We start from the raw sequence: 27902 nt of genomic DNA, 5'->3' as shown, positions 1-27902 counted from the left end.
TAGTACAGCAGAGCTAACAGGTGTAGCAGCACATTAGATGCTCAACTCCTGCAGCAAACAAGTTAAAATTCTCTCAAGGTCAGGGACACAGAGCGCAGATACCGCAGCCTTTCCCTTCTCTCTGTATTGTATCATCAGCACAATACCATTCTCACCAGATGAGTCATTCCTGGCATCAGCAAAAGCCAGGCTTTGTTTTTTTGTAGTTGCTATTTAAATTCCCAGCCTGACCGTCTATAGTTCATGTTGATCCTAAATTCAAGCAGTACAAAGTCACCTGAAACAACTCTGACAGCCTGCAATTAACTGATTTCCTCCTCTGCTTCCCTGCCACCATCCCAGCTTACCTTCCAAGAGTGGGGGTAGAGCTAGGGAAGGGCAAAGGCAATCTTTGAAGCTGAAGGTTCTTTCAGCATTAAGCCAAACTGGTATAAAAAGGACAGACCACAGTAAGATTAAGTGCAGCTACCCAAAATTCAGCAAAAGGCAAAGGACTTGATTTCAAAGATACAACAAACTGGTAGAATGCTAGATGTGCCCAGTGCAATGAAACTGTTTCAAGACTGAATATGAAAAACAGAGGCTTTTGTTTTGTTTCCTGATTTATTTTTGCATTCTGGGGATTGAACTCAGGGCCTCACGCTTGCTAGGCAGGTGCTCTACCACTTGAGCCATGTTCCCAGCCTTTTTTTTTTTTGCTTTACTTATTTTTTGAATGGAGTTCCACGCTTTTGTCCAGGTTGGCCTGGACTTCAATCCTGCTGGTCACAGCTTCTTCATAGCTGGGATGACACCGGTTTCAAGAACATTTCAACGTTTTCAAATGAGGCTAATGTCAAGGAGGCTCATGACTAAACACAACAGTCCATTCCACATGGGGGCAACTCTAGCTGTTTAATCAAAAACAAGACCCTTCAGAAAAGTTTGGAAAAGATGTGAAGCAAACACATTAGTGGTGCAGGAGCTGGGAGGAGAGAGACTGCTGAAAGCTGGTGGGCTTAGAGGAGACATGGGGGAAGGTGAGCCTGAAGCATGGTCAAGCAGGGTTAACAAGTGACCTGGTAACATGAAGAGGGGTTTCTAGGGAAGAGAACTGTATGACAAATGAGGTTCATTTCAGAAGATGATGATTACAAATGTTTCTTGAGAATCATTTATGTCAGACACAACCAATCACTTTCCACATTATCACACTAATTTTCCTAACAGCTTTAAGCCATCTGTTTCTTGATTCATATAACTCACAGGTAAAGAGACATGCTCAAAGAGATGAACCATAACTGCTAAAACATGGTGAAGATAAGAATATGTTGGGCTTTAATGTCTGTCATGTACCTATCTGGATTGAGCAGGAATGTGCTGCAGATGATGGGTGATCATGGTAGGCTTTAGGCAAGATAATACATAGACTGGATGACTTTACTGAAAATTTGGTGCAAATATTTCTTAGCCCAGTCTCAGAATAACTTAAACATTAGAACAATTTGATGGTATTTGGTGGTTGTACGCAGCAAGGATTGGTGAGGGTGTGTGACATGGGTCCTGAGGCACCCTGTGTAGTAGTTGAATCATGGAAAGATGATAGTGGAATAGAAAAGGGGAAGATGCAAGAGACACTTTTAAGGAAGAGTCAGTCATCGATAAGCCCAACAAATGCTAAGAATCACTGAACCAGATAATCTCGAAGATTCCTTCCAGCTTAGAGAAGCAATGCTGCCTATAAATTTTGAGCTTTATTTTTTTTGAATTGTGCTGTTTTCATGTATTTCTATATATGGTCAACAATTTTTTCATAAGAAAAGGGAAAGGCAAAAAAGTACAAAAAATTTAACTACAGGCGAGGAGTGTATTTTTCTACATATTTTAGAACATTACATACTCATCTCCTCATAATCAATCTACAGATCAGGGAAATGCATTCCCCACTTGCAGAACATCAGAAAGGGTAAAGCAGGTGTCCAAGGTTATGTAACTACTGGCTGTGATAGGATTAAAATATCACCTTTTAAGGACTTGAATTCTTTCTCATTTTCAGTCTTTTGATTAGGAGTAATACACACACACACACACACACACACACACATACACACACACCTGAATACACATACACAAATATCCTTGGCCACAACTATGCAACAATGAGAAAAAAATCACAGGAATAACCTCAAGACTTATTTCTGCTTATATATTAATGTTTTTAAACCAACTTTTACATTTGATATTATCTTAAATAAAACCTTAGCAAGAGTACCGTTTTCTAGGTGAAACTTAAAATGTCTAAAACATTTTATTATTCCTAGACTTTGTACTCAATGCAATAGCCACTTTTAATACTTTTAAAAAACAGCATTTTTACCAAGCACAATATGTATGCCACCCCGGGTTTTTACCCATTTTTCTACAGCCAAGAAGTTTAATGCACTCCATAGTCATAACTCTATTATATAACAAGGTTATCAATAGCTCCATTAAAAATCTGAACACTGAATATTTGAGAATTCTTCCTTAAGATGTTTACTTTCACTCTTTTTGAAACATTTCTGCATCATTACAGATGTTCACTATATTCTTCAAGCTTCACATCAAGTTGCTGGTTGTTGTAGTACATTTCAGATAGTGACATTTAAAACACATATGCCACAAGCAGCAGGTTTCTTGATGAATTTCAAAGCATTGCTCTTGGCTATGATCCTTTTTCATTCTGGAACATTTTTAGTTTTCTATGATAACACTCCTTGGCTCCCTAAAGCAATTCTTTTAAATTATACCTCTGTACATTAAGAAGAGAATCCACGGGTGAAAATGGAGGAAGATAGGAAGTTGTAAGAAGACAGATTGACTGTTTTGCTTTAATTCTGCTCCATGGCTTCAGAGAGGATGCAGACTGCTAAGATATTGTCCTTGGCTGCCACTTATTGTCAAGGTCCTTAGTGATGGATGATCAGTGATGTTCATGGTGAAGGTTGCAATGGTACATAGGAAGACCAGTAAGATCACTTCACCTTCTCTTTCTCCATATATGCTATGCAGAAATTTATAATGCTTTTTTATTTTTAGAATATCTAATTGATAAAATTATATACGTCCCAAATAAGCATTATGACTTAATGTTCATGTTATACAATGCTTATTGTCAAATTGATCAGAAGATTTTAAGTGTCATTAATACACACACACACACACATACACACACACACAATGATTAACTTTTCAAAGCCTGATTGCAGCTGTCCTTGCAGTTAAACAAGAAGCAATGCTTATGATGGTGTTAGCCTGAAAGACTGTAATAATAATCCCATCCCAATATGGCTCTGTCTTCTTTGCTTTCTTGAATTTAGGCCTTGATGACCTGCTAGGGAATAATAATAATAATAATAAACTTTGTATGTGCACTCATGTTTCTTTTTGATTTCCTAGCTACCCAGATTCTGTGGTCTTGAATTTGATCAACAAATGTTTTTTTACATGCAAGGTAGTATACTAGCAAATGAGGGACACAATGATGATTAAGATAATATTTCTAATATCAAAGAATTTATGTGTATCTTTCCCTAACCAGGTTATAAAGTAGAATATGGCAACATACCATCCATTTTTTTGTTAATATGATGAAAATCTGAATAGAGGATCAATTAAATGTATTCAGCATGCAAGAATTGGATTTTTAGCTTAAAAAAAAATAGAATGAAAGATGCACCAACAGGAAGGCTTTAAATTGCTCTTGTATGGCCCATGGAGTTCTTCAGAATGAAATAGTTTTAGTGGGTGTGTTTGAGTTTAGAAAGCTAGCAGCAGCTCAACACAAAGTCTCCCACCTTATTCTTTCTCCCATGCAAAGAAAAACTCACTCTTCTATTGCTGCTTTATCCTCCCAACATAAATCACGTGGGTGATGAGAAAGTCCTGGCATTTAGGGGATAGCTGAGGTCATAAATATGAAACAGTTATGAGGAACTCTATGAAGTTCCTCATAGAGAATGTGTGGAAAGAATGGGATAGCATATGAAATTGATCACTCTCCAGTGAGTGGAGTCAAAGGCAGGTCTACAGTTTTGAAGGAGTTGGGATGTTGCAATACTCCCTGAGCCCTGAGCAAGGAGGCTTCACCTTGAGAGATTGAAAAGAAAAGAAAGGTGGGCCAAGGATACCACATCTAAGTTATTCTACATGGAACCTCAATGGTCAACCAGAGGCAAGGACTGTCCAGCTGCTTCTCTGTCCTCAGACACAGCTAAAGAAATCGTAGAATAGATCACTTCATTTATTCCTCCTCTCACTAAAGTAGTAACTGCTTCTCCACTCTCCACTTCACAGAAATATAAGGCAACATTTCTAACAAGTTGCCAGGTGATGTTCATGATGCCAGCCTGGGGAATGCATTTTGAGAATGACTAGTGCTTACAAAAAACAAATTTAACAACAAAGGCAACCTATGTAAACATCTAACCCTACCCAATACTCTCTCACCAGACTATTATGGGCATATAATTTGTTCCAACTGAGAGATCAGACAATATAGTCTTAGTCAACTCCTCTGTAAGTTGCCTTCTGCTCACTCATAACTATAAATCACTTCAGGCTACCTTTGCTGGCTCAAGAAATTTCTTCTGGCTCCCTAGGCTGTCATAATTTGAATCTTAACTCTTATCTGATGTCACTATTCTTCCTCTTTGCATGGCTCAGTGGAAAAGTCTAAATTTTCATTGAGGCTTTCTTTCCCCTTTTCCAGTTTTAGACATAGGAACCTGAAGTAAGGAACATGGTGCCAGAGCTCAGAGCAGCTAGGCTCCAGGGAGTCTTAATCATGGTCAGATCTCAATACTCATGGGTCTTCTCAGCCCAAGAGGGAAGGAGGGTAGGAAATTAGATACTTTCTTCCCCATTAAACAAAACCACCCCTCTCCTCACCTCTCTGCTGCTTCTTTAGAATAGTGGCTAGATTAGATGATTTGTGGGAACTCTCTGGACTTGGTGTTCCACAGGGAATAGTAAGAAACTTACTTTGAAGGCTGCCTCAAAAATCTGGGGGAGTGGCTCCTGAAATTCAACCTGACTTATACTTACTACATCTGTGACATCTCCAAGACCTGGCACTGATGAGGACACTCTCTCTGCGACCTAAATGATACTATGGTTCTGTGATGCTGGGATATATATTACTTTCATCAACAAATGGAGTGCTTTCAGTATAGATATGCTGTGTTCAACTGCAGTGTTAGTCAGAGCTACCTGGAGGTTTTGCTGAAACACAAATTGCTTGGCGTCACCTCCACAGATTCTGACTCAGCTGTCTTGGGTGAGGCCCAAGAATTTGCATTTCTAACAAGTTGCCAGGTGATGCTCATGATGCAGGCCTGGGGAATGCAATTTGAGAATGACTAGCGCTTACAAAAAACAAAATTAACAACAAAGGCAACCTACGTAAACTTGATTCCCTCCTTTACTTGAAATAAGGCTATATGCTTTATATGAATGTCACTTTTTTATATTTTATAAACTTTATTTATATGTAATAAATTTACATTACAATAATAATTGTATAGTCTATTTTAAGATGGACAATTTTATTCAATAACATTTAATATTCTCCCTAAATTTAACTCTTTCAACTTCCAGTATAACTTCTAGTAAAACAAAGAGATAATGATGAATGTCATTTTAAATAAAAGACCCTTTCTGCAGACTCTGAACACATTTTACATTTTCACAGGGTTATCTGAAATAGGATGTTGTTCCTATTTGAACAATTCTACCTATGAATAAAAATAATGGATCTAAGATGGTGTGACCTCTATTCACAATAGCAAAGTTATGGAAACAGCCAAGATGCCCCACCACTGACGAATGGATTAAGAAAACGTGGTATCTATACACAATGGAATTTTATGCAGCCATGAAGAAGAACGAAATGTTATCATTCGCTGGTAAATGGATGGAATTGGAGAACATCATTCCGAGTGAGGTTAGCCTGGCCTGAAAGACCAAAAATCATATGTTCTCCCTCATATGTGGACATTAGATCAAGGGCAAACACAACAAGGGGATTGGACTTTGAGCACATGATAAAAGTGAGAGCACACAAGGGAGGGGTGAGGATAGGTAAGACACCTAAAAAACTAGCTAGCATTTGTTGCCCTTAATGCAGAGAAACTAAAGCAGATACCTTAAAAGCAGCTGAGGCCAATAGGAAAAGGGGAACAGGTACTAGAGAAAAGGTTAGATCAAAAAGAATTAACCTAGAAGGTAACACCCACGCACAGGAAATCAATGTGAGTCAATGCCCTGTATAGCTGTCCTTATCTCAATCAGCAAAAACCCTTGTTCCTTCCTGTTATTGCTTATACTCTCTCTACAACAAAATTAGAGATAAGGGCAAAATAGTTTCTGCTGGGTATTGAGGGGGGGAGGGGGTGGAGTGGGTGGTAAGGGAGGGGGTGGGGACAGGGGGGAGAAATGACCCAAGCCTTGTATGCACATATGAATAATAAAAGAAAAAAGATGAAAAAAAAATAATAAGATGGTGTGACCTGTCTACAGCTGTTTAGAATCCATGAGAATACTAACGTCAAAGTTGTTTGAAAACAGTAGGTGTTAGCTTGCTATTTCCATGACTCCCACTGGAACCAACTCATTTAATGACCCTGTCATTTAAAGTTATGTTTCAGTTAATATCTCCTTGGAATTAGCCATGTTAATGATATAGTACTTCAGAGTAATTGGTCTGTGGTCACAGTCACATTAAGAACTTCACCTGGGTTATATTTCACATTAGTAAATACATTTTTATGTCAATGGCCAACTATGGAATAGAGGAGAATTGGCTGCTGGTCTGGATATAAACTGAGCAATCTCCTTAAGCCAATGGTAAGTGGTGAGCCATAAAATTTCAGATATATATGTAAGGTAAAAGTCATTGACTCTGGCTGGGCATGGTGGTAATTCCAGCACTTAGAAGGCTGAAGCAGGAGGACCACAAGTTCAAGACTAGCCTGGGCTACATAGTGAGACCCTATCTTAAAAAAAAAAAAATCAATGACTCTGTGTGAGAATTTCTTATGGAGGTGATGAGATTGCACAGAAAAGATTATTAGTACCCACACACAGAAATTTATTACAGGGCTGGCAGAGCTCAAGTGGTAACAGCACCTGCCTTGAAAGCATGAGGCCCTAAGTTCAAACCCCAAGACTATCCAATAAACAAAAATAAAAACAAAAACAAAAAAGAAAACACTGTTACAGGCTTTTACAGTTATGCAATTTGTAACAGGTGAGAAACACAGATACACCATGATTTGAGCTTTATTGAAGTTATCTTTTTATTGAGACTTTGGTTCTTTCTGAGTTTGCAAAGCAGAAATTCTAAGGTCTCAAAAGGAAAATACATGTTGATAATGTTGCTAGCTAGCTGAAGATGATAAAGGTGTGAAGGTGAGGAAAGTTCCCTTCACTGTATACTTAGTTTGCTCAGGTTAGCAAAGGAATAGTAGCATACAGGTTTCCTCTGTAATTTGTCAGCTAATTGTATAGCAATTTTTAAAACAACTGGTATTGAGCTGTATCTCTCACACACATGTGCGCAAGTGTGTACACACTGTCTCAAAACCTGAAACTGATAAAACAGTTCCCTTCCTGGCTGTGTTGCTCTCTACATACGCATTGTATCCATTTCTAAATATTATTTGAATTCAGAAACTGGAAATTGCCATGCCAATATACAAATAAGGCCCATAGTATTTTTAATAACATGCCTATTTCTTCTTCTCTTCTAATTGCATTTACTGAAATAATTCTTTCCAGGTCATGTGTTATAATAATGCATAAAAGAAGCAGCACCCCATCTCCATACTCACACTTTCCTCTACCTCTTTAACTTATTTTTCTGTGCTCAAGGAGAACTTCTGCCTATGAACTGTGGAGAAGGGAGGCCAGGCAGACAGTGAGGCCATGTAGGTGAGGACAGTCTACTTGGGAGTAGGGAACAGGAAAGTGAAAATGCCTGCAGAGGCTTGCCAGCTAGAGGTCGATTAAAGGAAAAGAGAAAGCAATTAGAGCTAGAATATGAAAGATTTTACTGGGAAAGATTTGTAGCCTTGGTTGATAAGAATCAGTCAAGGCAATGTTGGGCTTTGAAGTCAAGTCTTACACTTGATAGGCACACTTTCTACCACTTGAGTCACAAACCCAGTCCTGTTTTGCTTTAGCTAATTTTTGCCCAGGCATGGCCTCAAACTTCAATCCTCCTGATTTCTGCCTCTGAAAAAGTTGTTAGGATTAAGAATGTGAACCACCTTGCCTGGCCTGGGTTAAAAGATCTTGAAGTCTTTTTTTCCTTTGATACATAAGATCTTCTAGGCAGCCAAGTCATAAATTAATAGTAATAATCTATTTGCTGCTAATATTGGGAGAAAATCTAGTTAGATAAAGACCACATGTAGAGAACAGGGTGGGGCTTGGTGTCATTTTTGTTTTTTAATTTTTATTTTATTCATATGTGCATACAATGTTTGGGTCATTTCTCCCCTGTTCCCCCACCCCCTCCCTTGCCCCCCCCCACCCCTTCCCTCTCCCCTGCTACCCCCTTGGTGTCATCTTGAGTATTTCTACAGCTTTAGTGTCCTGGGTCTGCCAGCCACTGAGGGCTGCAGTGAGGCCTTCCATATATTTTAGACATTTTCTCCTATAAATAATAATAACAATAATAATAAGTGATTTTTAAACAGCATTAATTAGGCCCTTTAATTTAGAGTTTGAGGCTAAATTGGCCACTTAACTATGGTCTATAATAATCCTCTTTAATTTCCAAAACTATGTCATTTCCACAGGCTATGAGCATGTACAAACTCTACTGAGAAACAGAGGTAGAAACCTGTCAGGTTGCATTACTCTGGTTTTGTACAATTGGAAAGGACTTTTTAATGCATCTAAGCTACTCAGATTAACAAGGTGCATCCGGAGCCACGCTGCTCTATGTCACCTGGTTTGTCCAATGACACACATTAGTAAATAAACAAGGGGTCACCAATCAGTTGCTTTCAAGCTCTGGCTTTGGAGAATGACAAATTCTACAAAATTGCTTGTGAAAGTAAGGAAGCTTGTTTTTTTCAAGACTAAACATTTATCTTGAATTGCATTCCATATAAAGAAAAAAAAAATACCAGCAATAACAAATACATGACACACTGTCAAGTGAGCTGAGCACACACTGACATCTTTTTGAGACCCTTTAGGAAGCAGGTGTTGAACACTGGTAATGAGATTTCCATGCAACTTCAGAGGGAGGAGGAATTGTTCTAGTGACAGCCTCTCAAAGCATCAGGGATCATGGCTGAGGGAACATTTCTTGGTAAGAAGCAGAGTGGAGGAGATGTTACACCAAAGTTTTGTTTTCTCAGGGGTGCTTATGTCCTCATTCAGAATTTTTACAGAAAAAACTATTTACCATAGAAAAGTTTTTTTTTTAAAGAATATAATTTCTTTCAGATACTGGGGAATCTGCAATATATTAAATTAATTGTTCCTGATGTGTTGTTATTTATGAATTCCATCAATTTCTATGCAGAAAATGAAGAAACTAAAATGGAATGTGCTGTTTTGTTAGAAAGTTAAAAAATTTCATTTCCACTCAGATATAAGACAAACTTGGAAAATTATCTAAGAAGTGAGAAGGTATAAAACAACACTTAGAATACTTACAGAGGCAAAGATTTTCTTCATTATTCTCAGATCTCTAATTTCTCTACAGAACAAGATTCTAAAAAAGTGAAATCCAGCTTACTCTTACCCATTTAGTAAGGCAAACTTTCAATCATCACATCCTAAGCAGCCCATCCTTTCCCCACTGAATACAGTCCGACTTTCATTGCAGATGGAACAAACAGGCTCCCCCACACTCAGAGGCTGACTCCACATTGCTGTTCTACCTGATCATAGGCTCTGCTTTGTAACTTAGATCTGGCAAGACAAGTCTCTAATGCATTTTTTTAGGTTGACTTAGTTATTCAGCATTCATTCTCCCTCCCTCCCTCTCTCTTTTCTCCCTCCCTTCCTTTCTTTTCTGTCCCTTCCTTCACTAATGTATTTTGGTTTTTTGAACAGTCTTTCTATGTACCCCAGCCTAGCCTTGAACTCATGATCCTTCTTCCTCAGCCTCCCAAGTACTGGGATTATAGAAATACACCAACATGCCCAGCTTCTATATTTAAATTTTAAGATAAAATTATTGACAACTAGAATTTTGATGGATAGTGCAGTAGATTAATTTCAAGCATATGTATCTTATTAAGTCATCTTCCTAGGTCATAGACTCTTGTGTATCTATTTATATTACTTCCTATAACCTTTGAATTTCAAATTTTTCTTTATAGAAGTCTCTGAAATTTTGCTTGCTTTTGGCAAAGTTAATTCCTGCATACCCTACTCTGGTTGTCACTGTGAAAGTAAATTCATTTTTATTTATAAAAATAGCTAGTCAATTGATGATGGAGAGCAGTGGTTCTCAGAGTGTGGTCCATGGACTCCTGGGGATCCCTAGACTTTTCAGGGTCTGACAGATCAAAACTGCTTTCATAAAATTCTAAAAGACTTTTTGCCTTTTAAACTCTCTTGACATTTACCCTGATGGTACAAAAGCAATGATAGGTACAGCTACTCTTGCCTTAGCATGAATCAAGTCTGTGGTTCTAAATCAGAATTGACATTGTATTTTTTACCATGATGCACTCAAAAAAGGGAAAAAGCTAACATTAAGATACCATTCATAAAAGAGTAAAAGTTGTTAATTTTTATTACTGTCCTTGAGAAGACATTAAAAAATATGATATGTGACAAAATAAGAAGTTTGCATAAAGCACTTTTGCATGCTGAAATATGATAATTGTTCAAAGAAAAACAATTTCTGTCCACCGAGAGTGGAACTGGTTGCTTTCACCCCCACTCCACACAGAAAAGACTGACAGAGGAAATGCGGTTATTCAGACTTCGATACTTGGTGGACATTTTCTGAGCAATGAAGCAAACATGCCATGTAAAGGAAAACAATAGATAGTATTTTTTGGGAATAAGATTATCATAACTTTTAAGAAAAGCTAGAAGTAAAAGAAAAAACTAGTATCTTTTGGGATCTTGACAGTCTCCCAACAGTTTAAGACTTTTCTGATGAGGCAAGGTTGCTATTAAAAGGGGTACTTTTAAAAAATATTATATGATTTTTGAGAACATCAGGAAGATCATAGTTCAGTGAAGCACTTTTCCCAATGATCAATATGCGAAGTTAAAAAACCATACACAGTGGAAGAGCTATTCAAAGTTCATGATTAACCAAAAGTACTTAATGTAGTAATATAAAAAATTCCTTTATCCTTGTGACTACACAGCAGTTAACTGCTAAGAAACTATCATTTGGTGAGTAGAATCAAAAGAAAATCCACAATTATCTCAAAAGTCTATTAATGTATTCCTCCATTTTCTAGCTTCATATCAGCATGAGTCTAGAGTTTATTCAATTAATTATTTTTTGCAGCACCTCTCAAAATAGTGCCACCAGTTGGGAATGTAGCGCCTCCTGCATGTTAGGTAAGTACTCTACTACTGAGCTACATTCTTAGCCTCCTTATTAAAATTTTAGTTTGAGACAAAGGTTTTTTAAAGTTGCCCATGTTGCCTCCAACTCACAGTCCTCCTGCCCCTAGCTATCAAGTGGCTGAGATTACAGGTATGCTCTACTACACCCAAGTAGACTTTTTCATATTTACCCATTGTGTTAGTTAGCACATTCATTGTTGTGACCAAAGAGAACAACTTAAGGTAGGAAGGATTTATTTTGCTTTATCATTTTGGAAGTTTCAGTCCCTCATGATGGGGGGGAGTGGTGGCACATGACAATTCACTTCATGGTGGCCAGGAAGCAGAGTGTGAGATAGGAAGGGGCAGGATGAGATACTTCAAGGAGTCACCCCCACTGACCTACTTCCTGTAGCTAAGCCCCACTTTCTGAAGTTGCCAGAACCTCCCAAAATAGCACCACCAGCTAGTGACCAAGCATTTAACATATGAGCTGGTGGGGGGACATTTAACATTCAAACTCTAACACCAACCAAAATAATACCCTGCAATAGACTGAATGCAGAAACAGCTATGAGAAGTCAGTTGTCTTCTATCAAGGTAGATATGAAAGAGATGCACAAAAAACTAAAACTGTATCATGCTTAAATAAATAGTTGTTTTGGAAAATGTTTTTTCATAAAAATATTTTATTCATGGATAACAGATAATGGCTCTATTCTGACTTTTAAATATTAATAAGTAAATACATAATAAATGTCTTTTTTACTTAACATAGTAAATATGGGTAGATGTAATCCACATAGACAAAAACTCTTTGAGATCTGCATTAATGAAGCATGTAACGAGTCTGTGGACTAAAAAGTTTGAGAACTACCAGTGTAGAGAAAGACTATTGATTTTAATAAGCTGGTTTTCTATCTGGTGAAGTTGCTAAGTCTTTGCATCAGTTCTAGTAAGTTCTATTTACATTCTGTTGAATTTTCTGGGGAGATGATATTTCATTTGCAAACATTAGTGGTTTTATCTCCTTTCTTTCCCATTCTTTTGATTTACTTTATGTTGTCCAAGATTCTCAGCATTAGGGTAGTGTACATATTTGTTCCTAATCCTACAGGGAATGCCTTTAACCTTTCTTCATTAAATAAAATATTCAGAGCTTGGGATGTAGCTCATTGGTAGAGCACTTGCCTATCATGTGCAAACCCCTGGGTTTGTGGTCCCCAATACCAAAAAAAAAAAATCATATTTGACTTTTTACTCTGAAAATTTTATAAAGTTAAGAAAGTCTCCTTTATAGGTTGCTAATGGTATAATTTTAAATTGTATGTAAGTGTTGGATTATTTCATATATTTTCTCTGCATCTATTGAACTCATATGGGTTTTGCTTTGAGATCATTAGTTTCCTGATGTTAAACCATTTTCACATTCCTAGGACAGATTCCATTGATTGTGATGCATTATTTTCCTAATACACTGTTATATATTGTGAGCTAATATTATATTTAGGAAATTTTCATATTTGCTCATAATAAAATGGGCCAATGATGATTCTCTTGTTCTACTGCCTTTATCAGGTTTGGAAATCAAGATGACGTTTACTTCACGAAATGAACTAGGTATCTTTTACTCATTTCTGATTTTATTTTGAATAGCAATTATTAGTTAAGTAGACGTCATCTCCAAAACTAATCTGGATTAAAGATTTGGGAAGAGGAGGGCTTTGACAATTATTTCAATTTTTTAAAGTTTATTGACCTATTTAATTTTTTCTTGTGCTGGTTTTTAACTAACATTATTTTTTCAAGAAATGTAAACTTTTAACTACACTTTCAACTTCTGTATTCATAAAATAACACCCCTCCATTATTTTCTATGTCTCTTGTGTCTCTAGTTGTCTTCTCTTTTGCACTGCATTTACTTGCAACTCTTTTCTTTCTAGTTGATTAGAAGTCTATCTTACCTCTTTCTATTCTGCATACCACTTATTTTTTCTTTTATGTTATCTTCCACATTCTCATTTACTACTACCCTCATTCTGATTTCTCACACTTCTAATAAAATTTTCACCTATATTCATCTTGTTTCATCTTTCTCACAACCATGTTGTTTTCACGCTCAATATTTTCATGACTTCTTGTTCCTGTATCAAATTGCTAGTATCTTTCTTTTCCCCTTGAAATATGTGCAATTTAAATACTTGCTTCATCAACTGTAATGTGGCATACCACTTTGTCCCCTCCCCTCCATTTCCCTTTGGGCAGTACTCAGGGCCTTGTGCTTGCTAGGCAGATACTCTACCATTTGAGCCATATCTCTTGCCCTTTGTGCTTCAGTCATTTTCTTGGTAGGCTCTTGCATTTATTTCTAGGTTGGCATGGACAATGACCCTGCATAGCTGGGATGACAGGCATGTGACACCACATCAAGCTTTTACTGGTTGAGATGGGATCCTAGGCTGGCCTCAAAATGCAATCTTCCCAGTCTCTACCTATCGACTAGCTAGTATTACAGGCATGAATTACGGCACTCAACTTATTTACCATCTTGTATAGCAGCTGTATTCCTTAGGAGTCTAGTTATTGTGTGATGAGAGATCAGATCTTTGGGAGGTATTAAGAATAGGAATGATAGACTCACCCTTGGCTCTGTCACTCCCAGGGAATTTGTAGTGGAGGAAACATAAGCTTTGGGATAGATAGCCCCAGGCAATACAGAAAGAAATATTATTTCCTATTACTACTAATCCAATAGGCAACCATTATGGACATGGATTCACTTTTAATCTGTCATGGTCAAAGCAGCAGTGCTTGTACAGTTTCTCTGGGTAATCTACTAAACTTGGGGGTTTGGATGGCAGAGGAATGGAGGGGTGACTCACTCAGCCCGCTCTTATTTTCATTAACATCTTGCTGCAGCAGATCTAGGGCCCTGTCTTAATATTACTCCCAGATGCTGATGACCTAGCCTAGGGTTATCAATTCTAATGGCAAAATGCATTGATTGTCCTAAGCCAATGTAAGGGAGAGGCAGGAACTGAATTTACAAGAATTCTTTTCTTGGTGCTGGGAATTGAACTCAGGGCCTTGTTCATGCTAGGCAAGTACTTTACCACTGAGATACATCCTCAGCAAGAACAAAATTTAAAAGTTTCCTTCCCACTCAACCTCTCACCACTGATACTCCAGGCTAGCGTAACTGTCCACCAGGTACATCAGCAAGGTTAGAAGCCACCCTCTGTGAGGCAAGAAATGAAGGTGAAGAAAATAAAGATGGGAATATGCACTACTTTTTGGAGGGGGGCTGGAAGGAGATGCAGACCTCAGGATAAGCATCTTTTAGGATGACAGCATACTTATAGATAGTAAGGAAGATTTAGAAAGAAGATAGAAGTACAGGTTGTAGGAGAAAGAAGAGCTTCATAATGGAGTAGAATACATTTAGAAGGAGGTAGGTGGAACTGGATCAATATTATAGGAGAGCGAATTGGCTCTGAAAAGGAAAACACCCCATCCTCTGGTCCAGAGAACTGAAGTTGTGGGCAGGTGCGGATGCTGATGTGTTTGTAGGGAAACAAGTAGACAGGTGAAGCCTACCATGCTCGTAAGTTTGACACAGTTTAACATTTGTGTCATTTAAATGTAAGGTCAAGTTCCTATGATAGCCTGACTTGGAAAGGGAATACTGTTCAAGATTAAATCCAGTTTTCAATTTTTTATATATGGGACTAGCTCTGACCAACACAATTGAGACTGTTCTTAACTATTATAACTTACATGATACAACAAATAAATAAAATTAAGTTAGTAAAGAAAAGACAGGATGGATGACTCATGGATAGAGATGGTAGATCAAGGAAAGGTATCATTTGCTGAGGTCACAGAACACCTCTGCATGACAAATCAGCCAGTGCTGGTAAGGTTCATTCCAGTTTCAGGGGAGGAAAGAAAAAAGCAGAGGGCAGTATGAAGTGTTTTCAGCAGTTTTAAGTGGAGTTAACACATATCATTGCTCTCCTCAAATTAAACACAAATAAAGGAGAAAGTATGTCAAAGGAGTGCATACTCAGAAGTTAATTTCAAAGCAGAGAGCGGCAAGTGTCCTTATGCACCTCCACAGTTTCTCTGAGGTTGATAGAGCTCTTATTCTTTCCTTTGGTCACTAAAGCTGTGGGTAAATAGTGAGGGCAGAGGTCCTGAGGGTGTCACAAGCAAGCCTTGCTATCACGTTACTCCAGTGTGCAAGGGCGCTCCTCTTGTTCTCATTTGACTCTTCACTTAGTTGGTGAATTACTGAGCATGCAAAAAAATGACCACTGCATAATACAGAGACTCCTCTGCATTAAACAAACTGAAGGTACACACAGAGCTTAAAGCCTCTGTGAAAATAATGTCTTCATTTGCCTCTTCTAGTAATCCCTGCAGCCCTGCTTATTATGCTCCCCCCCAACATCTTCTGATGCATAGGAATTAACCTGTCAACGCTGTAATGAGCTAATTAGTGTGAACACAAATTACATATTGTGTGGTTATTTTCCTGTGTGGTTAATGAGTAGGCGGGAGAAAAGATGAGGTAAATAAGCAAAGTAGAAGCCCTGATTCGTTCCAGATCAGACTTAGAAAAGGCCAAAGTGAATGAGTATTACATAGTACTTAAAAGGGAATATATATATTCTTCATATGTTCTTGAAGATACATTAAATAAAAAAAAAATCATGTGTCCAGGAAACAATGCTACAGATGCTCAATTCACTATATTGATAAGCACATTTGAAAAAAAAGTTCAAAATTTATACTTCAATTGTAGCCTATTAGATGATGGATGCAAAGTAATTCATGGCTATCAGAAAGTATTTTCTTAGGTAACTTAAATATTCCATTGATCATGCAAAAAATATTCACAGCTTCTAAATATAATGCAAAAATAAATTTCATTGTAGTCCTTTATCAAGATGATCATAAGTGTTAAAGCAGGATAACGTGAACAAAAAGTTTTTAAAAAAACATACATATATGCTTTGCAAACTAAAAGCTCTGACTTTTAGGTTTATCTCAAATGGTTGAAAGAAAGACAGTAATATTCTCACTGCCTCAGACTTAGAAGGGAAATCTACTAAACTGTTCCTCATCAGCAGGTGATTTGAAAACAGATATTTTATTCTCTGCCCAAGATCCCATTGTCCATGATAAAGCATCCCAAAAGCCAGATGTAAATTCTTTAATTATCTCTGGTTTCTTTGGGGTCAGGATTCAATTTCTTTTAATATTCATATTATTTTCTACGAAGTGTTGTCAGTGCTTAGGGGAACATGAAATTTTGTATCTATCATTTAGATTTAGAAACCTCAGTTCATGGTAACATCTAATACTAAAAACATTAAATCAAATTTATAAACAAACACATCAAACATTTATATGAGTAAACTATTATGCTATCTTAGAAATATTAGTAAGAAATTACACACTGCTGACAAAACACTTTCATCAACTGTGTAATTTTGTATATATGCTTAGCTTTTAGACATGCAAGTTCTTAAGCAGAACAGACTCTATTATTTTTATCACTATCATCTGACAATGTAGTGCTAAATTAAAATGCCACCCAGATGGCACACACATCCTAATGACGTAAGGACTGCCACAGTGGAACTTCTCAAAGAAAGTAAGCACCATGTCCCCTGGGAAAGCTTCTCTGTCCTGTTCAACTGAGACTCTGAAAATGAGAGCTCTGGGGCTTAGACTGGGGAACCTGGCAACCACAGGGCTAAGCATGAGACTTCCCCTACTCCATCCACACCACCTCCACACGTCTAGATTTGCAGGAAGCCTAGGTACCTAGCTATGGAAAAGATGTCAAGGCCAGTTCTAAGGGATACTCCCTGTCTCTCACAGTAAGTCACAGTGATACGCAGTTTTCAGGAGGAAGTAGGGACCATTATTAAATGTATTGTTGCCTTTCTTGTCTATAAGAAGTTTTTTGAACTAAAGAACAAATTGAGTTGGGCATAGTGGCTCAAGCCTGTGATCCCAGCTATGTAGGAGGCATAGTAGGAGGATCATGGTCTAATCTGATCCCAGGCAAAAACATGAGACCCTATCTGAAAAATAACATAAAAGGACCTGGGGTATGACAGAATGCTTGCCTAGCAAGCATGAAACCCTGGGTTCAAACTCCAGTACTGCTGACAGGGATAGAGACAGATAGATAGATGAGAGAGAGAAAGAGAGAGAGAAAGACAGAGAGAGAGAGAGAGAGAGAGAGAGAGAGAGAGAGAGAGAGAACCTAATATATATCAACAAGGCATGTGATGTTAAAAAATACAGCATTGGAAAAATAAAGCTTTGGTATCATTTGAATTCTAGATTCTAAATAAAAAGAATCTCAGTACTACAGAGCTAGTATAGTCAGTGATAAAATTAAATCAGTGGAGAAAACTAGTTAGTCTCGCAACAATGTAAATCGAAGGTTTCCTACAACTAAAGAAAGTCAATCCAACCAAATAGTATTTTATAACCCCCCAAGTTAAAAAATAATTGCTTTCTAGAAATTTCAAGTTCCTATCAGCAAATACTTGCCAAAATACAAAGAAGACATTTTAGGGAGGTCATTTATTTTCTTCAATTCATTACCAATATTTAAAATCCCTGTATTCTGCACATTTGTGATGCCAGTGGAGACTGTGAAGACTTCCATAGGATGGAAGAGAACTGTGAGTCACACCTGAGCAGCCTACTGAACTATAAGACACTGAAACAGGGCAGACTGCTCAGCCCTGAAAATGTAACTGTATCTGTAACATCTGGCTTCTGTGCTCTAGTGTTAGTGCCTCCCTGCTTCTACCATCTATAAGGTTTGTTTTGCCAATCTTGTTATTTTTAAGTGGCAAGCATTTGTCCTATATTTTAATTATTTAGTGATTTGTTTAAGTGACCTTTTGTGAGGCACCTTGCCTTTTTTTTTTTTTCTGCTGTAAGTGGACTAGTACTGTCACTGTCCATGCCATAAACTCATTTGATTTTATTCAGTACATATTTGCTGGTATCATATATGTGACCAGCACTCTTCTCAGCATTGTGGATATAGCAGCTGTTAAAATACAAACTCCCCTGTCCTGACAGAATGACACGAAGAATGGGTGAACTATATTGTGTTATCTGGACGAGGAGGGGACTGCAAGTTTTAATCGTTTTTGGCACTTGATATCATGAGATATATAGGGAAAAGAAAATAACTTTAAGCACAAATTTAGCTATACAAGTTTTTCAAGAGTGAGAAAGAGGAAGACAAGAAGAAAGATCAACAAATTGTGAGTTCTGAGTTCTAATCTCCTATTTACTAGCTATGTGACTTTAGACAGGTTGTATAATTACTCAGAGGAATAATGGTAATAATGTTTATGACAAGGTACTGTTGTAAAGATAAATGAGTCGATATGTTATATATTATATATATTATATATATATATATATATATATATATATATATATATATATATATATATATATAAACTGCTTAAAACAGGGCCTTCCACAGAAGTATTTTCTTTTATTATTAAATAACTGCCAATACTTTTGGTAAAAGTAGCCATATATCCATTTCCTGCCTGGGGAATAGAAAATGTTTCTTCCCCATTTCTCCTTACTGTATTCTGCTATACTAAAATAAATCCTGCATGAAACTTCAAAAAAAGTAGCCATACAAATATTAACCCTTGGCTTTTATGATGTGGCTAAGGTATTTATCATTAATGTCATTGTTTTGAGTCAGGCAGTCTTGGAAGTACAGAAGAATGGAAAGAGTATGAAGAGGACTCTGGAATCACAGAGTCTGGTGTGAATCACAGGTCTGTTGAATTTTAGTTACAACAGCACAATCTTAAGCAAGTTATTAACTTTTTTCTGAAGTCTCAGCTACCTCTTCTTTAAGACATCTATTTTATAAAATTGTTTAAGGGGCTAGTAGAGCAATGTAAACAGAAAACTTATGGGACAGACAGTTAATAAAAATTACAACAAATGTTGGACAGAATCTTGTTCTTTTCTAGATAGTGCAAAGGCTCAAGAGACTACCGTTTGAAAGACTCAAAAAACATTTGAGCTCTTAGATATGCAACTGATATTCTCATTTTTACCCAGTTTTAAAATCAGCACCACCCCAACCTGGCACATTTGCTAGGTAATTCTGTTGGGTTAACCTACTATTAAATGCAACTAAAGGAATATAACTTTTCATAAAAACTTAAAATGTTACTTCAGAACACTCTTCAATTGAGGTAACTGTTCCTTTCAATCCACTTAAATCAAAGATTACATTGATTTTTCTCCTTTCTATACAAGCATTTGAATTTAATAAAAGTATTTTTTCTTAGAGTTGCCAACCTGCACAGGAGAATGGTAGTGTGGATGCTAAGTAGAAGTGTTGGGAAGACCCCCAGCTAATGGGAACCATGTAAAGGGGAGAGTGCCTTTTCTCTTCTCTCCACTCTTACTGAGTGGGGCATCTCTTGGTACCTTCACCCATGATTCTTTTCAAGGCACATGGCAACCCCTTCCCTATGTCACAGAGGAAGAGCAGCACCCCAAAGGTGAGGGATCAGGACACCTGAGTCTAGCCCCAGCTGGCTGATTTATTTACTCTACAGCAGAAGGAAAGCCATGGACACTTCTGAACTTCTTGTTTGTAGATAAGGATAAGAACTGTTCTACATTGTGGGGGTACAGAATTCCATAAAAGGTTTGACAAAACTTTATTAAGGAGCATGAGTTCGACGCTATTGCAATGGATTCTCATAGTGGGATGATGAGTCTCATTTTTTTCTAATTTTTTTTTCCTAAAGTGCACTTAGCAATCATTGTGAAGTATCTTCTTTCCCCTTTTCATGGCTCAAAGTGCTTTATTCTTTTCACTTTTTCAGGGATCAAATAATGGGAAAAATTGAAAAGGTATCATTTCCCCCAAAAGGGATAAACAACCCAAACAAATTTGTCTGTAATACTTTGGGTAAATATAACTCAAATGAGGAAACCAGGACTAGAAAGGTTGATCATTTGTCTCTTGTTGCATGGTTTTCAGGTGACACTAACTAACCAGCTCTGACTCTGTGTCAGCAGACACAAGGGTGTTAGGATACAATAGCAATGACAAAGTAAGGCCCCTGCCTATCTGGAGCTGAAGAGGAGATCAACAGGATGAGTAGAAAATGACACATGGGGTTAGATTAACTACACTTATGAGAAGGGATGTAAGAAAAAAGCAGTAAGACCTGTAAAATTTCAGAGACCCGAAGAAAAACTATTTCCTAGCAATTTCCCGAGAAAAGGATTACATAATCTCTGCTTAGTCCTATGATTAACAACTTTCAAAGTTAAGAACTGCCCGCTTTTATTGAGTAACATGTATGCATTTTACTCTCATGTTATTTTTCAAGAGTGATAAAGATGGTCCTCCCAGATGTGAGAGCCCTTCAAATATTGGCAACCACTTCCAAACAAGATTACTGTCCATGCTTAAAACATAATACATAGTATTAATATAGCCTCAGTTTTCTTGCTTTGAATTTATATAAAAAAATGTTGCTGAACTTTCACAGGGGATAAATGGCATGTATTTTCCCTACAAAACATTAGCAGTAGCTCTGAAAAAAATCTAAGCACTTTCAGTATCCTAGTCAAATTGATCTAATAGAAAAAAGAGGAGAGCTATTCATTAATATCAAAACATCATACAGCTAACAGCAAAGGAAACAACAAAATAAAAAGGCGACCTATGGAATGGGAGAAGATATGCGCAAAACATGTATCTGACAAAGGGTGGTATCTGCAATATATTAAAAAAACTCATATAACTCAGTAGCAAAAATGTGAATAATACAATTTAAATGTGCATAGGAAGAGAATTAGACCTTCCTCAAAAGACATATACATGATAAACAGAGCTCCTGCTTATATGAAAAATCCTCAGTATCACTACTGATTTTGATGCGATTCAAACCCATAATGAAATACCTCCTCACACCTGTTGGATGGCTATTATCAAAACCAAATGGACACCTCCTCCACACCAAAAAAAAAAAAAAAAAAAACCAAAAAAACAAAGTAGAGAAAAAGGAACCCTTATGTACTGTTGGTGGAAATGTAAGTTGGCACAGGCACTCCAGAAAACAGTATGAGAGTTCTTGGAAAACAAATAGAACTACCATAGGATTTAGCTATACCACTTCTGGTATATACACAAAGGAACTGAGATCGGGATCACCAACAGATACACACACTCTCCTGTTCAGTATATCATTACTCACAATGGCTAGGAAATGAAAGCAACCCAAATGACCACGGATGGATGAACAGATAAGGAAATGGTTCCATATGAATGTGACAGAATATTACCTGGACTTAGAAAATAAAACCCGATACAGCAGGACAAATGCTACATGATGGCATTTACATGAGGAATCTAAAGTCATCAAACTTACAGAAGAAGAGAGTAGAACAGTGATTGCTAGGGTAAGGAAAAAACAGGCAGGTTTTTGCACCACAGGGTGCAAAGTTTCCGTTATGCCTGATGAATAAGTTTTACAGACCTACTATGAGGCTGAGTGCCTAACGTTAGCCATGTTGTATTGTATGCTTAAAACATCAAGTGTTTTATTTTCACAAGTTAATAATGGTAATAATAACAGTAGGAAAAGAGGGTAGGAGGAAACTTTTAGAAGTGATAGATTTATAGCACAGATTTTGGTGATGCTTTCATGGCTGCTCATCTATTTCTAAACTTATCAAGTTAGATATATTACATGTGTACAGATTTTATATGTCAACTATATCTCAATAAAGTTTTTTTTTTAAATCACACAACCACATCAGAAATAATGGCATGTGCATGCAGAAACATTAATTACCTGTTTCCTTTTCTGCTGGGCCTAAAACATAAGAAAAGAGAGTTTAGGAGAAAAGCAAAGTCTACTTGTGTTGCTCATGTACTGCAGAAGGTCAATCATGCAAAGAAAAGTAAGCCACCTTCCTATTTCTAACTTAAATTTCATTTGTTCTTGGATTGATCCTGAATATAGAATAAAAGCTTTTAAAAAAAAAATAGGAGGGGTAAAAACAATGGAAAAGCATAGAAGGTTTTCTTAGCTAACAGCAAGAGTTTTGTATTTTTTAAATAAGATTGCTTGGAAGTCTGACCTGAGTAGACTTTCTGAGTGGATTTCCTTGAATATTGACACACTAGACTGGAGAGGGGTGTCTTCAGGAAGGGAAAAGGTGATCGGGATCCTTGCTCACTCTCTATTTGGTCCTGGTATAGGCTTTTTCCTAAAGTAGACTTGATTTTATATATCCAAATTAAAAAAATTCCTTATTGATTTTTAAATGGACTCTATAGCTACAAAATACAGAGATATACAGAGAAATGTACTGCATTTTTATCAGTATTCTTGATATGATAATGGTAAAAAATTAGATAAAAAGCTAAGAATAACAAGATTCTGCCACAGTTTTGAATAGGGTACATAACACTTATATAGAACAATACTGTGCTTATTGAAGTCCACTAACTTTTTTCTCTTTGACAGATATGAATGGATTTAAAATGTCAGTTCTTTCAATCTGTATTCAGAACAAGTTAATACTCCTAAACATGAAAATAATTTGAATGAGTATTCAAAACTGAAAACCAAAGTGTTTCTCTTCCACTTTCCTCAAATGATCATTTAAAAATGTTCATTGCTTTTGCTTTAACACAACATGATATCATAATTAATGATGTTAAACTGGTAGCTAAGGAGGTTTCATGTTGTTACTCTTGTGATATAATATTGGTTGCTATAGCAATGAGATGGCTTTTTTGTTAATCACTCAGGAGGTTGGTTATCCCATGCTTGTTAGAGACCTTTACCAGATTTGGAGAAAAAAGGAATGATAACACTACCAATTATAATGTCTTTTTATTGGCTGGATTTTGATAAAACTATCCTAATATCAACTACTTTTTAGATTTATAACTCAGTAAGCACAATTTTATACTAAAAGTTACTCACATTTATCTAAAGGATGATTTGATTTTTATTTTCAAATGTATTTAACATTGCTACAAACTTTTCCCCTCCTTCCATAATGCTACATAAGCCAGTTTTGTGGTAATCTGGGCAAAGAACTTGAAGTCTTTTCTGTTGCTTTTAAACCAATCAAAAGACTGATGAACAAAAGCTGATTTTTGTGACTTTGCCATAAATTCCAATCTACTTATCTCTAAACATTTTAAATATCAGTGTCCTTCATGAATAAAATGTGAAGAAAAAAAAAGTGCACAGTCCTCTCAAGAGATCTAAACTTTCAAATGCATCAATATCCTGCAAGCAATTAAAAGCTGCAGGAAGTTCTATCAGTTTATTTGAGCCCTTACAGTAATCAACAAGTTTCTTCCTTCTCTGAGTGACAGTGAAGGGCAGAAAATAAAATTACATAATACCACACTGATACTGATCAGGAAAGAATCCCCAGCCCATAGTTTAAATGTTAGACATACTTACAGTAATGTCAAAAATACAAGCCATGAAAACACCTTTTGGTTTCTTGAATACTCAAAATAAGAACAAAGGACAACTTAAGCACGAATCCTGGGTCTTTCATTCAAGCAGAGTCCCAGGAGGCATATTAAAGCAATGAATAGGAAAAAGCTCTTCAGTTCACCAGCTGAGATTTTAATGAGACATTTCCCTTTGCCTCACACAGGATTGTTCAGGAAAGGAAAGGACTTCTCATAGAAAATTCAGTTAACAGGCATTGTTAGCTCTCACTGCCACTTCGGCAATTGCTCACTGCACTGACCTTCTATTTTGGCATATTCTGTGAGTCTAGTGTAATTGATCAAGGCAGCTTTCTCCAGACATTTTCTGACCACTTTCTTCACCTCTTCTGCTGGTATAGGAGTGGCAATATCTTTCATTAAAACCTAACGAGAGAGTGGGAAAGATGAGAGAGAGAAGATAGATGTTGCATAAAATAAATACTAAAAACAAATTACATGAATTATTCTAGACCTGAGTAGGAAGGGGGAAGGGGCACTTAGGAACTTGGGGATAAGTAATGAGTCAAGGCACTTCACAACTGAGAACCTAAAGCTCCAACCTGGGTTCCTCCCATCTAAGTAAGCCTCATTTGTGCACATCAAAACCTCCCACCAGCAGGCCACCATTCAGTGAGACTGTCACTGTTCCTCCAGGGACACACACAGCAGCTGTTTCAGATCAGTATTACAGATCTGGGACAAGTAATAATGTTTACCTTTCACATCCACCATTTAAGAGCCCTAGATCTTTTGAGCAATACACTTGGAAATGATAAGAACAATTCCACTAAGAATAGATATAATTTTTCAGCTCTGAAAATAAAAAGCACTAATCTCACTAATTAAACAATGATTGTGATTTGCTCAGCACATCATGGCAAAGAATAAGAAGAGGGTGGGAAAACATGGTCTTAGTGAAATAAATGCTTATGGCTACCAAATGCTAAAACATATGAAACTTTTTGCAATCTTTTTGAAAAAGGTAATCGATTACCTTTTGCTGAGTTCCTAAATTGTGTTCTTGGATTTTTACCCTTAAAAGTTGTCTTATTGGTAAGGGGCAAATACAATTGTATCCAAAATTTTAAAAAATAATGTAACTTTAATGGTGGGAAGGGGGACGGTACAAGGAGAGGGTGTGGAGGCTGAATATGGTGGAAATATTATGTATTAAAATGGAAAAATGAGACCTGTTGGAATTATTCTACGAAAAGGGGGAAGGAAAATAAAGGAGAATGATGGAGAGTTAATATATATAACTAAGATATATTGTAAGTGCTTTTGCAAACGTCACAATGTACCCCCAGTGTAAAAGTACTACAACAAAAACCCCTTTATAATGACTTAATAATTTCCTTTGAAACTTTCCTAGTGATAAAACTGCTCACTATAACTTGATTATGCTATTTGTCAAACTCTATTTTCCATATATTTAATGTGATTTTTCATACTTCGTTTACATTCAAGTGTAATATATGGGAAAATGTTAATATAAAGAGGACAATGCTTTTATAAAAACTCTAACAATTCTTCAGTCTCTTATTGAAATATTGAAAAAACATGAAAATATCTATTTAATCCTATGTCATTTCATTCTCTTTTCAGTCAGCTTCATCTCAAAGGGTTTTCAATCTCTAATTTATCCTATCATCCAAGCATCAGTGATCTTTGACAATAATTTAAAATTTATTTAGGTAAGATTTTCTTTCTTAAAAACAGCAAAGTTTGCCATTTAAAAAATTTCTTCCCTTATCGAATGCAATTATTCTTCATATTATTCTGACAAATATCTGGCATTTGAACTAGAATTGCACATTAGATTCCTTACTGCCAGAAAAGTCTTTTTGTGAATAGTAAAATATGTATAGTGATTAAACATGTAATATTATATTAAATGTGATTTTTTACTAAAATTTCACATTAAGATTAATTTTGTTCTATGTAAAGAATTATGAACTTTACCATTAGGCATCCCATAGTGACAAATTTTAAATAGCCGAAAAAGCAATTAGAAATTAGAATGTATATGTCTGTCATAGAAGTGAGTCTAGGGTTTAAATTAGGCAATATTTCATATTACCTGAGAGCCTGGGTAGTTAAATTTAGTGCTGGGGAAACTGAATTGTCTTTCATGGCAAAGTGTAGATACAGGGCTGGCAAATGCAGAAAGGGAAATACCAACCCCTGTCTCACATTTCCTTCCATGTTCTTCCAAGGTATTATAGGTATTGAGAATCCATGTATGGATTTTATTTTATTTTTCTGAGTTGTCAGTAAGTGAAGAGACATAAAGAAAAAAAAAAAGAAGAAGAAATGGCTCTTAACATTTCTCTTTCAATTCAGCCAGAGATGTGATAGTGGCTATAACTAGAATAAAGGTCACTGTCATCCTGCCACCTGTCAATGCAGGGCACAGGGAATCTGATGTTACTAACTCTCCCCTGCTGGGAGGAGGTGGAGGGAAGATCTACCATGGAAACCAGGACCCAGAGAGGCTGCCCTAGAGTACCCATGATGGATGCAGTTCCAAAAGGTAAAGCAATCTTTAAAGATTGTATTTTATCTATTATACATTAAAGAACAGAATGAAACAAATATTTTGAAATGCCTGGGTTACATGCAGCTTTTACTATTACAAAATTTTAATAAAACAGGGATATATACATATGTAGTATATAATTAAAAAAAAAATATATATATATTCTGAAGACTTCATTTTCATCATCAGTCCCAGCCCTCATCTCTCAGGCCCTTTAGACAATGAAGTACAGCTGCAATGTTTGAAATGTCCTTTTTTCCTGTTCTTAATAGAGATGGTAATACACAATGTAATCTCAAAAGTTAATGTGGCAGAAAAAAAGACAAGAACAAGTCAATAAATCAGGACCACTTTAATTAAGTCATGAGCTATAGGTGATAACCTAGAAATTCCTTTTACCTCTGATATTGAAAAACAGTTGAAACCACATTACTTAACTGTCAGCATCCAACTAGCACATGAGTAGATTTATGGGCAGATGAAAATGATATTTCAAGGTAGAATGCCTGCTTTACCAGCAGGAAGCCCTGAGTTCAAAACCCAGTTTCATTAAAAAAAAAATGTAATTCCCTTTAAAAGATCAACAGCCATAAAAACAGAAATACATGCTTTCATTTTAAAAAACAATTTTAGCATATACTTAAAATCTTATTTGCTATTTAGTTTTTTGAGGGAAAATACATCTTCACAACTTAGGGTAACATAATTGGAGTAACAAATTTTAAAATGAAAGGAATTCTGAATAAAAGGAATGACATGTTCATGCATTATTAAGGTGATTAACTCCTATAGACAGAAGGACTATTACAGATAGAAGTAAAAATAAAGTTGAGAGAATAATAAAACACAGTTGTGAAGTCTCAAAAGCAGAGATAATTAACTGAAAAATAAACTATTTCAGAGGCAAAAGAAAAAGAAGTCAAAAAGATGCCACAGTATCAGTCTAGAATGGTGATAGAAAGACTTCAGGGAGAGAGAGGGAGAATGAGAATGCAGTAAGAAAAGGTGAGAAATTCATGAAATGCAATTGGCTCAGAAAAGGATACAGATTTGTAAAGAATGAGACTGTCTGCTTACTACAATACACAGCAGTTGAGAACACAAATAGTATTTAGGAAGTAATGTTCAAACTTACTCTTTCAAGTAATGAAAGTGTAGCTTTTAGAGCACCTTCAGGTCGTCCAAAGGGAAAACAGTATCTTTAAAAACAAACAAAAAAGGAACAAAAAGTCA

General features: G+C 36.4%; 1 protein-coding gene across 8 annotated transcripts in view; it reads right to left on the bottom strand.

The window, feature by feature from the left end:
- Cadps2 (calcium dependent secretion activator 2) overlaps nucleotides 1-27902 on the bottom strand; it is a 546589-nt gene that overhangs the window by 86705 nt on the left and 431982 nt on the right. For 4 of the 8 annotated variants that reach the window (XM_074064310.1, XM_074064259.1, XM_074064275.1 and 1 more), the window contains exons 15-17: nucleotides 27805-27868; nucleotides 24391-24514; nucleotides 22458-22478 (exon numbers count right to left, since the gene is read on the bottom strand). In XM_074064310.1, the coding sequence (XP_073920411.1) occupies nucleotides 22458-22478; nucleotides 24391-24514; nucleotides 27805-27868 (209 nt within the window). The remainder of the gene's footprint in view (nucleotides 1-22457; nucleotides 22479-24390; nucleotides 24515-27804; nucleotides 27869-27902) is intronic. The other 4 variants (XM_074064333.1, XM_074064266.1, XM_074064299.1 and 1 more) reach the window with 1 other exon arrangement.

Source organism: Castor canadensis, chromosome 2, assembly GCF_047511655.1.
Source record: "Castor canadensis chromosome 2, mCasCan1.hap1v2, whole genome shotgun sequence".
Lineage (NCBI taxonomy): Eukaryota > Metazoa > Chordata > Mammalia > Rodentia > Castoridae > Castor > Castor canadensis.
This window is presented reverse-complemented; position numbering and strand designations above follow the sequence as displayed.